This window comes from Elgaria multicarinata, chromosome 5 (assembly GCF_023053635.1).
Source record: "Elgaria multicarinata webbii isolate HBS135686 ecotype San Diego chromosome 5, rElgMul1.1.pri, whole genome shotgun sequence".
Taxonomy (NCBI): domain Eukaryota; kingdom Metazoa; phylum Chordata; class Lepidosauria; order Squamata; family Anguidae; genus Elgaria; species Elgaria multicarinata.
Genome location: NC_086175.1, coordinates 139,588,381 through 139,605,294, shown reverse-complemented (window position 1 = coordinate 139,605,294; position 16,914 = coordinate 139,588,381). Strand labels below are relative to the sequence as shown.

At 50.3% G+C, this 16,914-nt stretch overlaps 2 protein-coding genes across 2 annotated transcripts in view; one reads left to right on the top strand and one right to left on the bottom strand.

Annotated features, from left to right (window-relative positions):
• The window catches only part of ATG16L2 (autophagy related 16 like 2), an 83,386-nt gene extending 75,291 nt beyond the window's left edge, over nucleotides 1-8,095 (top strand). The window contains 5 exon segments of the mRNA XM_063127810.1: nucleotides 1,743-1,762; nucleotides 1,765-1,891; nucleotides 4,738-4,785; nucleotides 6,890-6,991; nucleotides 7,679-8,095. Coding sequence (XP_062983880.1) covers nucleotides 1,743-1,762; nucleotides 1,765-1,891; nucleotides 4,738-4,785; nucleotides 6,890-6,991; nucleotides 7,679-7,766 — 385 coding nt within the window. The 3' untranslated portion in view covers nucleotides 7,767-8,095.
• Nucleotides 1-16,914, bottom strand: part of LOC134399354 (leukocyte cysteine proteinase inhibitor 1-like) — a 148,663-nt gene that overhangs the window by 9,810 nt on the left and 121,939 nt on the right. The window lies entirely within an intron of this gene.

Sequence of the window (16,914 nt, the reverse complement as noted above, 5' to 3'; positions counted from 1 at the left end):
AAGCCAGATTCCAGCTGGACATCAGGAAAAACTTCCTGACTGTTAGAGCAGTGCGACAATGGAATCAGTTCCCTAGGGAAGTTGTGGGCTCTCCCACCCTAGAGGCCTTCAAGAGGCAGCTGGACAACCCTCTGTCAGGGATGCTTTAGGGTGGATTCCTGCCTTGAGCAGGGGGTTGGACTCGATGGCCTTGTAGGCCCCTTCCAACTCTGCTATTCTTTGATTCTATGATTCTATTTATAGCTGATGCGCTTCACAGGTGTCTCAAAGCACTCGTATAGAGTGCGCCTCTCGCACTCCCTGCCTCCTCCTTTGCCTGGAATTCGTACCCCGTGTATTAGGGAGGTCAGGGTGTGAAATAGGTCTCCTGCTGCCGCTGGCATCCAGACGCACTCAGGCTGCCACCTCCCTTTCGCTTGTGAGGGCTCCAGAAGCCCTCCGTTCATCGGGCGATGCTGCGGGGCCCGTTTCCTCCGGCTGGCTCCTTCCTGGATGCCATAATGCAGGTTTAGCCTCAGCGGCCAAAGCGTCTGGGGATCCTACCAGAGTTGCTGGGCTGGAACTGGACCAGTTTCAAAACCACCCTGGGCTCCAGAGGTGATGCTCACCTGGCTCGCTAGCCTGGCCTCCCCTCGCAGCGGCCTCCAGTTGGGTTCGTGCACCACATACGCTGCGCCGTACATCACCCAGGGCTCTCCAGGCGGGCAGCTGCTGCTGCTGCTCCTGCCTTACCCAAAGGTCCTTCGTGTCCTGCCGTGTTCTGCCTCAGCTTCCCGGCACTCCTATAAGCAGGGGTGTCACTAGGCCTGGGGGCCTGGCCCTGGATCTGTTTCCCAGGGCCCTGGATCTATCCTAAGGGCCTTGCTAGACCTACCGGATAATCCAGCCAGGAGTCGGGGCGACAGCGCGCTACAGCTAGTGTGCGCCGTTGCCCTTTTCCACATGTCAACACGCGACGGGGCAAGGGAAAGGTCGCGTGCTCCACTTTTCCCCCCTTAAAGGGCCATGTGCGCTGGAGCGCACCACCGGAAAGGTAAGTGCTTTTTTAAAAAAATAAAGGGTTCCCCGCTCCCCTTGATTTCCCCCCCCACGATGTATGATGCCCCCCCCGCCCACTCACTCACCCGTCCTCCCCCCCGTCCGCCATGCCCTGTCCCCCGTGCCCATTTTTCTTCCCCCGCCCCCATCCCCGATGCCCATGCCCCGTGCCCGTTCTTCTTCCCCCATCTCTCCTGCCAGGTCAGTCTTTCCCCCGGCCCCCATCTCCCCCACCCCCGTGATTCCCCCCCCCCAGCCTGATGGGCACAGCGCTCCTATGGAATGCTGTGCCCAGTCCGTGGCTTCTCCCGGCTACTTGTGTAAGCGAGCAGCCGGGAAAAGCCACGGAAGTTGCTAGACTTTCTGCAGCCCTAGTCTCAGGCCGGGGCTGCGGAAAAGCCGGGCCATAAGCGAATCTCCTTATCCCGGTTCAAGCGAGGTCTTAGCCCGGCCTGACCCCGGAATCCCCTGTGCGTCATCTGGATGCACAGGAGGGAGACCGGGCCTCACACCGCGCTAACGCCTCGTCTAGCAACAGCCTAAGTCTCCATTGGTGACAAGGGAAGTTTCTTTTGGTTCCCCCCTTATCTTAATTGCCCCATGAGAGGCCATTTTCAGAGGGTGTTCCAATCCCCTGCCTAGCTTTTCTCCGTGGCATCGTGTAATATGACACACCCACCTGGTGGAATCTCTCCCTTCCCCAGGGCCCCCCGGTGCACGCAGGTGATCCCGTGGAAGGCAAGGTGACCTCCCTGAGCATCAGCCAAGATCAGATGCACCTCCTGAGCTGCTCCCGCGACAACGCCCTCAAGGTCATCGACCTCCGCATGCACAACATCCGGCAGGTGTTCAGGTGAGGGGGAACTGAACCGCTGCTGAGCCGGACCCACGTACAGATAAAAACATACAGTATAAAACAATAAATATACACAGTTAAAAACAAATTAAACCATAATCCAAGTTAAAACAATATATAATTTAAAAGCAATAGATGCAGTTAAAACAGTTAAAACAATGTGCCAGTGAGTTTAACCATCAAAGACTTTGTTCAAAAGCCGTGTTTTTACTTGGCGTCGAAATGCAATCAACGTTGGCGCCCATCAGGCCTCCCAGGGGAGGGCGTTCCACAGCCAGGGTGCCCCCACAGAGAAAGCCCTCTCCCTTGTCCCATCATAGTGTATATGTTGCATTGGTGGGATGCGGAGAAGGGCTCCTCCAACAGATCTGAGGTCTCGGGCAGGCGTATATAAGGAGAGGCGCTCTTTCAAGTATCGAGGTCCCAAGCCGTTTAGGGCTTTAAACGTCATTACCAGCACCTTGAATTCTGACCGGAAGCGTATAGGCAGCCAGTGCAGTTTCTTTAAGACCGGTGTTATGTGGGCTCTGTAAGAACTACCTGCCAGCAGTCTAGCTGCTGCATTTTGCACTAGCTGCAATTTCCGCGTCGTCTTCAAGGGCAGCCCCACGTAGAGTGAATTGCAGTAGTCTAAGCGGGAAGTTACCAGTGCATGCACTACTGTGGCTAGGTTGTCCCTGTCCAGGAAAGGCCGTAGCTGGCGGATCAGCCGAAGCTGACCCCAAGTACTCCGTGCCACAGAGTCCACCTGAGCCTCCAGTGACAATGATGGATCAAGGAGTACTCCCAAGCTACGTACCTGCTCCTTCAGAGGGAGCGCCATCTCATCCAGAACAGGCCGCTTACCCAATTCCAGGCCTACTCCATCCTTCTTAGAAACCCCCTTGTGCCCACCCACCCAGTCTGCCAATGGAAGAGCATTTAATCTTGCCTGAGTGAAGGCAACCCTCATTTTAATATTTGGTAGATCTACGAGGTATTCCGGAAAAGAAAAATACACGGGAATATAGGAGGCATAGAAACTATTTGATTGGCAAGTCTTGATCTCAGCCACCTGAGATTGCATCTCAGTACCCTTAAGTCTTTGGAACACGAATGCTTTAGCCCTATCATGACCTTGAGTTAAGAGAAAAGAGAGAGAGAATCCCAAATAGAGTTCATAGAATCATAGAATAGCAGAGTTGGAAGGGGCCTACAAGGCCATCGAGTCCAACCCCCTGCTCAATGCAGGAATCCACCCTAAAGCATCCCTGACAGATGGTTGTCCAGCTGCCTCTTGAAGGCCTCTAGTGTGGGAGAGCCCACAACCTCCCTAGGTAGCTGATTCCATTGTCGCACTGCTCTAACAGTCAGGAAGTTTTTCCTGATGTCCAGCTGGAATCTGGCTTCCTGTAACTTGAGCCCGTTATTCCGTGTCCTGCACTCTGGGCGGAGCGAGAAGAGATCCTGGCCCTCCTCTGTGTGACAACCTTTCAAGTATTTGAAGAGTGCTCTCATGTCTCCCCTCAGTCTTCTCTTCTCCAGGCTAAACCTGCCCAGTTCTTTCAGTCTCTCAAGGTTAAATGAAACCAGGGCTGTACTAGGTTACAGCCACTCTTGGGGTGCTTAGGCAGAGTCCTTGCAGGATGGGGCCCTCCAGAAGGCTTCCAGGATCGGGCTGGCTTCAGGTGTGCCCCAACGAGCACAGCCAGCCTGGTGCACCGCAAGAAGCCGCATGGCTGGATTGTCACTTGTGAGCGGGAGACTTGCGTGCAGGTAATGGGCTCAGGGGATGCTCCTGCGTGCCTTCCCTTAGACCAGCCACTTGGGCAGGGTGGGAAACTCCAGTAGGCTCACTGGATCGGAGCGTTGCCACATAATTTTTTATTCTCCCAGCATTTTAACAGTCTATAAATAAATGTTAACTTGGTGTTTTAAATTTGTAATTTTGCATTGCTGCTGCTTTTATCTGGTTGAGCTTTTATGTTGTATTTTATATTATGGTTTTATACTGTTGTTTTATACTTTGAATGTTTTTAATTTTTGTGAACCACCCAGAGAGCTCCGCCTATTGGGCGGTATAGAAATGTAATAAATAAATAAATAAATAAATAAATGGCTCACTCATAAACGAAGCCCACTCCTACGACTGAAATGCAAGAGAAGAACTTGCAGCGCTAATGAGGGAAGGGAGATGACACCCGCCAGGAACCAGCAGGTACGGAGGAGAGTGGAACACCCCCCTCCCTCCCCACCCGATGAGTTTCCCTTGCATGTGCCCCGTCTCTCCATTTGAGCGATCTCTGAAAATGTACATCTCGTACATTCATTTGCCAGAACAAAGTGCACTTCCCTTCTTACTCAGGTTTCGGACGTTCAGAGATCAGATTCAGAATTCGAGATGTCATAGAATCATAGAATCGTAGAGTTGGAAGGGGCCTATCAGGCCATCAAGTCCCACCCCCCGCTCAATGCAGGAATCTACCCCAAAGCAGTGAGATGTGTTCATCCGGGGCTCAGGGATGAGTCTCAGGAGCTTGCAGTGCTCATGTCCAAGAGAAAGGCAGGTGTTAGGAGCCACTGCACTTTTTCCTCCAAGCTAGAGAAGAATTCCTGGCATATCCAGGTTTTGGAAAAGTGGCTCAGCTTATTTTTGAGCCAAGGCTTATACAAACCACGATTGGGCCTCCCCATCACTATTCGGGGATTTTTAGATCTTTGGCGTATGGGGTGTTCCATGAAATTTGTCCATGAAAACCTGATATTTGAGGCTCAATTGAAATGGAAGTAGAACAAGACTTTACCCCTCTGGGCGGGCAAAGGGAGGTTCTTGGTTCACTGTCACCCTCTTTTTTTTCCTGTAGGGCAGAAGGGTTCAAGTGCAGCTCTGATGGGACTAAGGCCGTGTTCAGGTGAGACTCTGGCAATTCAGAGAAAACTACTTATGCTGGATTCTCACTGCTGGAGTCTGTCTTCTATCTGGTCATTCTCTGTTTGACTTCTGCTTTTGCTGTGTACCTCACCTGCTTTTGCCAATGTTCATTGTTCACAATTCTAGGAATAAGCCAGCAACTAGACTGATATATCTGCCTGACCTTTTCTAAATCACATCCTACAGCATAATGGCATAGCTAAACTCTGCGTCTCCGTACATAACACCCCTGTTCGCTATCTGCATGTTTTCTGCTGAAAACAGCAGAATGAATTTTAATAGGGATAAATGCCAAGTTCTACACCTGGGGAAAAGAAACCAAATGCAGTTACAAGAAGGGGGATACTGGCTCAGCAATACTACAAACGAGAAGGATCTTGGGATTGTTGTAGATCACAAGCTGAACACGAGCCAACAGTGTGATGTGGCTGCAAAAAAAAAAAAAAGCAAATGCTATTTTGGGCTGCATTGATAGAAGTATAGCTTCCAAATTGCACGAGGTACTGGTTCCCCTCTATTCAGCGCTGATTAGGCCTCATCTTGATTATTGTGTCTAGTTCTGGGCTCCACAATTCAAGGAGGCAGACAAACTGGAGCGTGTTCAGAGGAGGGCGACCAGGATGATCAGGGGTCTGGAAACACAGCCCTATGAGGAGAGGCTGAAAGAACTGGGCCTGTTTAGCCTGGAGAAGAGAAGATTGAGGGGAGACGAAATAGCGCTCTTCAAGGACCTGAAAGGTTGTCACACAGAGGAGGGCCAGGATCTCTTCTCGATCCTCCCAGAGTGCAGGACACGGAATAACGGGCTCAAGTTTCAGGAAGCCAGATTCCGGCTGGGCAGCAGGAAAAACTTCCTGACTGTTAGAGCAGTACGACAATGGAACCAGTGACATAGAGAGGTCACGGGCTCTCCCTCACTAGAGGCATTTAAGAGGCAGCTGGACAGCCACCGGTCAGGGATGCTTTGAGGTGAATTCCTGCACTGAGCAGGGGGTTGGACTGGATGGCCTTAGAGGCCCCTTCCAGCTCTACTATTCTATGATTCTAATACGTACTGGGTAAAACAACAGAAAGAAGAACCCAAAGAGAGAAACTCGTTGATGCAGCCAGAGATGAGGCTGCATCTGCTGAATCAATGAAATGCCGGTTTCCAAACGCCCCTCGGTTGTCCGCCCTGCCAATAGCACCTGGCCTCTTCTGTCCTTAGACCATCCTCCCCTGACCTAGTGCTCTCCTGATGTGCAGGACTGCAGCTTCCAGCCTGCCCCGGCTTCAGCCTGCCCTCTTTCCCCTTTCCCTCCAGCGGCACTTTTGCACCCTCAGCCTACTCCGTCCCCTCGTCTGCCATCTCGACCCCAAATGCTCTCTCTGAGCACTTAGCTCCCCTGCCTTTCACCCCCCCTCCCTGGCTGTGCAGGTGATGGCAAAACCACCTAGAAAGGGGAGGGGAGGGGTGGCAGAGGCAGGACAGGTCCTGAAAGGGGGGAGAAAAGGCGGCACAGACCCCGTGGAGAGGGGAGGGGGGTCAGATGAGTGGGAGGGAAGCAGCAGACCAGAGGGGGAGGGGCCGGGAGAAACAAAGGAATGGGGGAGGAAGAAGGAACAGAGACCTCAGCTGAACTGTGGGGGTAACGATTTGCCTAGGCTGGCCCTATGGAAAGGAGGACAGGGCTCCTGTATCTTTAACAATTGTGTAGAAAAGGGAATTTCAGCAGGTGTCATTCGTATGCGTGCAGCACCTGCTAAAATTCCCACTTTATCACAACCGTTAAAGCAGCAGGAGGTATACTAGAGTGACCAGATAGCTTTAACAGTTGTGAGAAGAGGGGATTTCACCAGGTGCTGCATGCACGCCAGTGACGCCTGCTGAAATTCCCTTTTCTGTACAACTGTTAAAGACACAGGAGCCCTGTCTTCCTTTTCCATAGGGTCACCCTAGTTTTGCCACCCCGTGGCCCTGTGGGGCTGCACCTTGGCTCTCTTGATGTACGCACCCAGGTTGTGCACATCCCTCCCCTGGGGTGGCTGGCAGCAGGGAGCACACACGCACATGACTGATCTCCACTCCCTTTCCCCCGTTCCAGCCCTGATAAGAGCTATGCTTTGGTTGGATCCGCTGACGGCACCCTCTTCCTTTGGAACATCGAGACGGGGAAACTGGAGACCAGCCTGCCTGGAGTGCATCGGTGAGGACCTTCTCCGTTCGTTCGAGGTGTGGGGTAGAGCTCAGAGCCGTGTCGCTGAGGCATCCCGGTTCAGACCCGACCTCTATGGGTCAGAGAGTTGTGAGATATGTGAAAGAGACGCCCCCCCCCGACCCCCTCCCTCTCCTTTCTGTATTTTTAACCCGAGGGCTGGTATATCTCAGTTGAGGAAAGCAAAGGATCCACGTGTTGAAGGAGGAACGGCACAAAGCGCTGCAGATCACTTGACCTTCGTTCAGTTAACTGTAATGCACTTAGAAGCAGTCTTTCCCAACCAGGTGCCCTCGGGATGTAATAATAATAATAATAATAATAATAATAATAATAATAATAATAATAATAATAATATTTCTTACCCACCTCTCCGATTGGATCAAGGTGGGGAACAACAGCAAGCATAAAATACATAATTGGATGACAATTCCCAGTATTCCTGGTCTGGTAGAAATACAAGGTAGAAATCATAGAATCATAGAATCATAGAATAGCAGAGTTGGAAGGGGCCTCTAAGGCCATCGAGTCCAACCCCCTGCTTAATGCAGGAATCCACCCTAAAGCATCCCTGACAGAGGGTTGTCCAGCTGCCTCTTGAAGGCCTCTAGTGTGGGAGAGCCCACCACCTCCCTAGGGAACTGATTCCCTCTCTTTCTTCTGCTCCTTTGCCTCCAGGTCGTCTGTGAACGCAGTGGCCTGGATTCCCTCCGGCACGTACATTGGCAGCGTGGACCGCAGCAAGACGGTGGTCCTGTGGAGATAGCCCTGGCCGTGGGTTCACGCAGAGGGCCGCGGCTCCAGAGTGCCTTGCCCACGGGCTCTCGTTTTGTCTCTGCAGGCTGGCAGGCCGGCCTGTGCCCTTTGCCCATGCTCGCTGGGCTTGAGAGTGTCCAGGAATGTGAGATGCTGGTGGAGGAGCTGAGACCCGTCCTCCAGCTGCCACTACCAAAACAGAAGAAAGGTTCTCCAATGCAGGCCTTGCAGGAGCAGAACCGAGGCCTTCGGGTCTGAGAAAAGAGGCCTCGGACAGCCCAGAACGTCTGCCAAGCAGAGGTTTAGACAGTGATGAGTCTAAAAAGATTTAGACAATGATGAGTCTACCTGTGGTTCTTTTGCTTAGTTGGACCCCTCCATGCACATCTGAATAACAGATGTTGGGGACAAATGTCACATTCTTTGCTCTTCTTCTTGGGATGTTTCGGGGGAGATGGAGTGCTGGATTCAAGGGGTCTTTGATCCAAGCCGGTGACGCAGCCGGACGCCACCTCCAGGGTCAGCCTTGCCTTCCATTACGGGCTGCAAGTGGGGTGCTCAGCCAGCCGTGTCTCTCGTGCTAGTGGGTGTCATCCTGCACTCGAGGGCCCCACGACCAATCCACAAAGGCAGCCCTTAGGTCCTTCTGCCCGGCTTCCGGACTGGCTGAAAACTCTTCATAAATTTTCTGGGTCGGGTGGGTCAACCTGTATACTTGGGGGGTGAGTGAGGGGAGGGGAAGAGAAGAGAACCACGCCTTGTAGAACCCACAACTTGTGGGACTTCCTGTCTCAAGAGGGGATTGGCCCCCGGTGAGAAAGTGTCCCCACCCCGATGTAGGCCGACTTGGTCTTCTTTAAAGATGGATGGGATAAAAAAAAAATGACATAAACAAAGGTTCATGCTTGGTCTGTGTACAAAGGACTTTCAGCTGAGAAAAGCATAACTCTTCAAATACTTAAGAGAGCTTCAGCTATTGGGCGGTATAGAAATGCAATAAATAAATAAAATAAAATAAAAACTCAAGGAAACCCGCTGGGTTTGGTGCCTTGTCCCTCAACTTAAAGCAGGCGTCTCCAATGTAGTGGCCACCATGGTGGTTCCACGGGGACTTCCACTTGCCCCCATAAACCTCTCCCCTCCTGCCCCCTTAGAAAAATATTCGAAGAAAATCATGGAAAATGTTAGAGCGGTCTTCTTTCTCTTTCTAGCCTCACACTTTCTAGCCACCTTCGCCTCTTTTGCCTTGCTGTTTCTACCTTCCTTCCGGCCTCTATCCTTGCCAGTCCCACTTTTGAGTAGCCACATCCACAGAAGGAGCCATTTTGTGGCGGTGCCCACAGCAATTTCTCATATGCCTAGATGTGCCCACAGGTGAAAAAAGGTTGGGGATTTCTGACTTGAAGGAACTCTCTCTGCTTGGAGAAATGCTGCCAGTCAGAGCAGGCACCCCTGGGCTCACCGGCCTGACTCCATATAAGCGAGCGGCACGTGGCCACAGCAACTCAGTGCCAGAGCACCTGTTTGGCATTCGGAAGGCTGCAGGAGTCCAACGTCTCTGGTTCAAAAAAGAATTTCACATGACGGCGCTGCAAGAGATCTTTTGGCTGTGACTGGGAGAGCCGCTGCCACCACCCAGAGTATAGAATCATAGAATAGCAGAATTGGAAGGAGCCTACAAGGCCATCAAGTCCAACCCCCTGCTCAGTGCAGGAATCCACCCTACAGCATTCCTGACAGAGGGTTGTCCAGCTGCCTCTTGAAGGCCTCCAGTGTGGGAGAGCCCACAACCTCCCTGGGGAACTGGTTCCATTGTCGTACTGCTCTAACAGTCAGGAAGTTTTTCCTGATGTCCAGCCGGAATCTGACTTCCTTTAACTTGAGCCCGTTATTCCATGTCCTGCACTCTGGGAGGATTGAGAAGAGATCCTGGCCCTCCTCTGTGTGACAACCTTTTAAGTCTTTGAAGAGTGCTCTCATGTCTCCCCTCAATCTTCTCTTCTCCAGGCTAAACATGCCCAGTTCTTTCAGTCTCTCTTCATAGGGCTTTGTTTCCAGACCCCTGATCATCCTGGCTGCCCTCCTCTGAACACGCTTCAGCTTGTCTGCGTCCTTGAATTGTGGAGCCCAGAACTGGACGCAATACTCTAGATGAGGCCTAACCAGGGCTGAATAGAGAGGAACCAGTACCTCACATGATTTGGAAGCTATACTTCTATTAATGCAGCCCCAAATAGCATTTGCCTTTCTTGCAGCCATATCGCACCATATACAACAGCCTCCCACAACCCGGCACCCTCGAGATGGTCCAGAACACAACTCCCATCATCCTCAGCCAATGGGGATGATGGGAGTTGTAGTCTGGACCATCTCGAGAGCGCCAGGTTGCGGGAGGCTGGAATGCAATGCTGGGCAGGACGGAGCAATAAATAATGTGACTCCATATGAGACAGCTGGGCGTCTAAACACCATATTTCCTGCACCGGGTTGGCTTTGTGAGTGTCCCGACTGGGACCTAAGGGAGGGAGCGAGGCCTGAGCTAGACTCAGGAGGACAGTCCCCGTCTGTCTTTGTTGGGCCTGTAATGCCACTCCTGAAGAGACCTCCTGCACACCTCACCTTTAGCGCAAGCAGGTTTTATGAATTGCCCACCGTGCTTTTTAATATCCTGGGTTCCCTGGAGGCAGGATGGTGCTGAGCTGAGAGCCTGCCTGGGTCCTACCAGGCCGCCACACCGATGTGTGTAAGGGGGGTTATTTATTTATTTACTACATTTCTATACCGCCCAATAGCCGAAGCTCTCCGGGCGGTTCACAAAAATTAAAAACATTCAAAGTATAAAACAACAGTATAAAACCATAATATAAAATACAATATAAAAGCTCAACCAGATAAAAACAGCAGCAATGCAAAATTACAAATTTAAAACACCAAGTTAAAATTTATTTATAGACTGTTAAAATGCTGGGAGAATAAAAAGGTCTTCACCTGGCGTCTAAAGGCATATAATGTAGGTGCCAAGCGAACCTCAGGGAGCTCATTCCACAGCTGGGGTGCCACAGCAGAGAAGGCCCTGCTCCTGGTAGCCACCTGCCTCACTTCCTTTGGCAGGGGCTCGCGGAGAAAGACCCCTGAGGATGACCTTACGGTCCGGGCAGGTACATACGGGAGGAGGCGTTCCTTCAGATAGCCTGGCCCCAAGCCGTTTAGAGCTTTAAATGTTAATACCAGCACTTTGAATCGGGCCCAGACCTGGACTGGCAGCCAATGAAGCTGGAAAAGGACTGGCGTGATGTGGTCTCGTCGGCCAGTCCCTGTTAGTAACCGTGCTGCCCAGTTTTGTACCAGATGAAGCTTCCGGACCGTTTTCAAAGGCAGCCCCATGTATAACGCATTGCAGTAATCCAAACGAGAGGTTATCAGAGCATGGATCACTGTAGCTAGGCTATCTCCGTCCAGATCAGGGCACAGTTGGTATATCTTGACAAAAGTCCTCCTCCGCCCCCAAACTGCGCTATGCAAAGGGGCCCAATCCAAGGAAGCGTGTCCTTTCCAGATTTCAGTAGCACAGAGAGAAATTCCTTTTGCAGCTCTGCGTGTTTGCTGGGCTACAGAACTTTACTATGCTTGTTCCTGAAACTGCGTTTTGTGGCTCCAGCAGTTTGGATATGAACCAAAAAGGACCAATGCGCCCCGCGTCCCGGATCTCTTTACTGAGGTTAAGAGAAAACTATTTGCTTTGTCTGCAAATAGGTTGTTTTATTTATTTAAACCATTTAGAAGCTGCCATTGGCCAAAATGGTGCTGCTATTGTACATGGAAATGTCCAGGTGCCTCAAGTGAGTGAGCCAAGCTGCACGACACCGGAAAAAAGAAACACAACGGCTGTCCATAATCGATTTCTTCTGAGGGGCTGGGGGGAACTGGAGGGAATAAATGATTGCTCGGTGAAGGTAATATAGCACCGGTCCAACTGCAACCCAAGCAGTGATATCCTTAGGGTCATCAATGAAACAACCACATGTGATAAGAGAGTCCTTTCGCAGTGTCTGGCAGCCTTGCAGAGGATGCTGGGAACACAACTTCTGGATTGCAACCCTGCAAGAAGTCCTGAGCTGCGCCTCCCATAAGAGGCAGAGCACATGTTTTCAGATACTCTGCTGGCAGGCTACGTGATTCTTCAATACAGCCAGCAGGCCCAGGGCAAGGAAATGGACAGGTTGCTTTCTATTGCCCTCTTGGGTTGTGTGCCCTGCATAGGCGTGCGCAAGGGGTGTGCCAGGTGTGCCTAGGCAAAGGGGTGTGCCAGGTGTGCCCAGGCATAGGGGTGCGCAAGGGGTGTGCCAGGTGTGCCCAGGCATAGGCGTGCGCAAGGGGTGTGCCGGGTGTGCCTAGGCGCACCCTAATGTCTCAAGCAAGAAGCGGTGAATTGAGGGGGCCTTTGAGTAGGGATCCATAGGGGGGGGGGTCCAAACATAGTGGGAACGGCCCGCTGGCTGCTCCATTGCTGTGCCGAAGAACCACTGTCTTTTAGAGAACGGCATCGCTCCTGGCAGCAGGAGCGAAAAGAAATCACTGCCGGGAGCTGCACCCCCTTAGCTGCTAGGACTCTGCTGGACCATCCTCATGCCAATAGAAGTGTGTGTAAATGATACAGGGCAGTGGTTCCCAATTGGTGGTCTGTGGACCCCAGGGGGGCCACGTAACCCACCCAGGGGGTCCGTGGCACCATTCACATATTCACCATTCATTTCTGGAGTCCACTGATGACGAATTCCTACCAGAAGTAAAATATAACATCCCTGAGCACCTGCGTGATTTAGCGACTAGCTTCAGAGATTACTTCCCTGCACCTAATCCTGAAAACTCAAGGAGAAGGAATCCTTTTGAATGTGGTGATGTACAACTAACAACTATATTTGCGGAAGAGCAAGATGCACTTGTTGACGTGACTTGTGATGGTTCATTGAAATCATTTTTCAAATAAATTTTTTCAAAGACTGGACCAATTCTGGGTGAAGATTTTTCCTGATTATAAGAAGTTAGGTGAAAAAGCTTTGAAACATCTAGTTCCCTTTTGTTCCACATATCTTTGTGAACAAACGTTTTTGACATTTTGTTATACGAAGAACAGGCATAGAAATCGGCTTGATGTTGATCCAGATTTGAGATTAAAAGTAAGAAATATTGAACCGGATGTGGAAGGGATTGTTCGGGACAAAAAGAGGCATGATTTCTCCCATCACGTTTAGGTTTAGTAGCTGCTACACAGGTCATAATTTGTTCAACTGTAAACTAGACATTAGTAAAATTAAATTCATCTTTGTCATTTTTTGCGTGGTAATATCACAAATATCACAAATTTTATGGTCTGTTTTTTAGTAGCCCTAAAATCCTTTGCTTATTAGGGGCTACCCCTTATTTTCTCCAAAAAATTGCTTCGCACAGGTAACTACCATACAGATAACAAAATTTTCAAAAGGAGGGGGTCCATGGCTTGGCATTTGAAAAACAAGGGCCCCGCAGTACTTAGGTAATTGGGAACCACTGATATAGGGCGCACGCCATGCCTCCATGTCACCCACGTGACAGGAATGGCCCTCTGGCTGCTCCGTTGCCCCAGCCCCCAACAGCACTCCGTTACTCCCAGCTGAAGGAGCCAAAAGGGATTTCTCTGCTGGGAGCCTCTCTGCCATGTTTCAGAGGCCAGGAAGAGGAGCCCCGGAGGCTAATATTGTCTCGTAAGCCCCTCGTCTGCGTCTCCTCATCCCACTCCCATCTGTAACAACCCTCCCACGGTCAGGCAAGCTGAATGCAGGGTAAGGCATCAATGCTTACCGCGTTTAATAAATAAATGAATAAAAATAATATCCTTTACTTATAGAGTATTCAATAAATACTCCAACCCCCTATGCAGGAATCCACCCTCAGGGATGCTTTAGGGTGGATTCCTGCATTGAGCAGGGGGTTGGACTCAATGGCCTTGTAGGCCCCTTCCAACTCTGCTATTCTATGATTCTATGAAATGTTTGCCTTTAAAAAAACAATAATCCGTGGATGCACCCGCTGATGAAATGTGTTGTGCACGCTTATCGTGGCCTGCCTGATCCCCTGGGGCCTATTAGAAGGAAAGGAAAGGAACCTCTCGTGCAAACACTGAGTCATTACTGACTCTTGGAGGGTCGCCAGCTTTCGCTGACGTTTTCTTGGCAGGCCTTATAGCGGGGTGGTTTGCCGTTACCTTCCCTGGCCTTTATTACCTTTCCCCCAGCTAGCTGGGTACTCATTTTACCGACCTCGGGAGGATGGAAGGCAGAGTCGACCTGAGCCGGCTGCCTGAAACCAGCTTCCGCTGGGATCGAACTCAGGCGGTGGGGAGTTTCGGCTGCAGAAACTGCTGCTTTTCCGCTCAGCGCCACACGAGGCTCACGGGGTCTATTAAAAGATACTGCAAAAACAAACAAACAGATACACCATGTTGCTTTAAAAATAAATAAGAGATCTTTTGGTCCACGGAGGGTAAACTTCTGTATTTGGAGGAGGGGGAACCAACGTCTATTTTGCCAAGTAAACCAAATGTCAGTCACAAGTGATGAGCTTAGAAACCCATCTCTTTTCTGGCCATTGTGGATTTAATTCTCCTGGACGTTAATATTAGCGCCACTGTGAATTTGCTATGCCCCACTATCTGAGAAAGCTTTTGGGCAAAAGAACCTTTCAAACTTTCCTTCTGAATTTTGTCTTCTGAGCCCTTTATTTCCTAGTTCCCTTTGAATTCTTTCCCAGTGGTTCAATTTCAGAAAGGAACCCCAAAATTAATCCACAGTAGAGTGAGATTTTTTTTTCCTGAGGCTTGGCTTCAGAAAATAACCTTAGAGGACGGTGTGTCCTCTAAGAAAAGTGAAGATCTGTGGCCTGTAGATACTATGGAAACTTGCAGTTTGGATAATTTAATCTGTTCATTCTAGGGTCTGGGGAAAAGAGTTGCGAAGCCTGAACTGAGCAAAGGAAATCTATCTTAGCCCTGCTCTGGTTTCTGAAACTTCACAATGATTTGTGACATCCTTCCAAGCCTATCTTCTTATTCTTGAGGGCTAGGAACTTGCTTTTTTTATATATATAAAAAAGACAACTGAGATTTTTGCATAGTGAAGTCTATTAGATACTACTTTCCATACTAGTGGGGTATGATTGGGGGATGTATACTGTCATTGGATTGGAGCAGTAGCTATTATGACTTCCATTTTCCGGGCACAATCTGCCCAGAAATTATCCTGTGCAAAACGCTTGAAATGAACCACATTTTGATGATGCTTGTCAAGCAGCACTTTCTGGTGAGGTGTGCCATCTCTGACTCCTAGATGTTTCCAGCCTTGCTCCTGGAATACTTCCGCCCACAACTGTAGCAAACAGGAAACTCATTGGTCCGGCACCCCAGAATTAAAGGAATGGGATTCTGGAAACTGCAAACCACTCAACAACAAACCAGAAAATTGTGGTAAATAGTTTTTCCGGCTTAATAGGACTACTACTTACGGAGAATGCAGTAAAAAGCCCACCCGTGAGCTGGCTGGAAGTAGCAGGGAGACAGGGATGATGAAGGAGCCCATGTTCTGTCTACAGCTGTATCGCACCGTCCATCTCAGTTACATATTATGTGTCACCTCCTGGCGCCTAGAGAGATGCTTTCCCCTTGGCTGGCTGTTACCTTACAGCTTGGTGACTTGGCAGACGCAAAATGTGCAGTTGGGGAAAATGTGCAGTTTATTTATTTTATTACATTTATATACCGCCCCACAGCCGAAGCTCTCTGGGCGGTTCACAAAAGCTAAAAACAGTAAACATTAAAAGTATACAAAATTTAAAAACCATCAGAGACATAAAAACAACAGTATAAAAACAGCAGCATCTATTTAAAACAACAATCCTGGGGTCCATTAAAAAACACTTAGCGTTCAATGCTGTTAAATGCCCGGGAGAAGAGAAAGGTCTTGACCTGGCGCCTGAAAGATAACAATGTTGGCGCCAAGCGAGCCTCATCGGGGAGATCATTCCACAGTCGGGGGGCCACCACTGAAAAGGCCCTGTCCCTTGTTGCCATCCTCCAAGCTTCCCTCGGAGTAGGCACTCGGAGGAGGACCTTAGATGTTGAGCGCAGTGTACAGGTAGGTTCACGTCGAGAGAGGCGTTCCATCAGGTATTGCGGTCCCAAGCCATGTAGGGCTTTATAGGTTAAAACCAGCACCTTGAATTGGGCTCGGAAACATATAGGCAGCCAATGCAAGCAGGTCAGAATCGGTGTTATATGCTCCCTGTTCCAGCTATCAATCTGGCCGCTGCATTCTGCACAAGCTGCAGCTTCCGAACTGTCTTCAAAGGCTGCCCCATGTAGAGGCCATTGCAGTACTCTAATTTGGAGGTTACCAGAGTATGGGCAACTGAAGCTATCCCTGTCGAGATAGGGGCGTAGCTGGGCCACCAACCGGAGTTGGTAGAAAGCACTTGGTGCCACCGAGGCCACCTGAGCCCCAAGAGACAGAGATGGCTCTAGGAGAACCCCCAAGCTACGAACCTGCTCCTTCAGGGGGAGTGCAACCCCATCCAGAACCGGTTGAACACCCCCCATCCGGTCAGAGGAACCACCCACCAGCAGCATCTCAGTCTTGTCTGGGCTTGAGTTGGAAATCTGATAATGTGCAGTTGAAAAAAGATGTGGAAAAAATAAGACACTTGTTACGTGTATATGTTTATTAAGAACTTAGCAATAGACAAAGCCAGGGATGGCATGAAACCCAGATTACGTAAGGATGCAGATGAAAGAGCCCTTGATGGTGGGACTGGTGTTGTTGGGTCCTGTGATGGTGTTGCCTGAATAGATGTGGGGGCAGAGCTGCCCCTTGGCTCTATTGCATAGTCTGGTCCCTCTGTCTGTGTCTCTGTCCTGTGTCCTGTTGCTGGTTAGCATCCGCTTCAGGTTGGGAGGTGGTCTGGAGGCCTGGTCTGCCTCCCAAGGCTTGTGTGTGTGAGAGAAGTGTCTGTGCTGAAGATGGGCTGGAGTTCACGGATGATCCGTTGCCATGGTTTCAATTGGGGGCGGTATAGGTGACAGCCAGTGGTGTTCTTCTCTTGGGGCTCATTTACACCAAGCAGGAAATTCC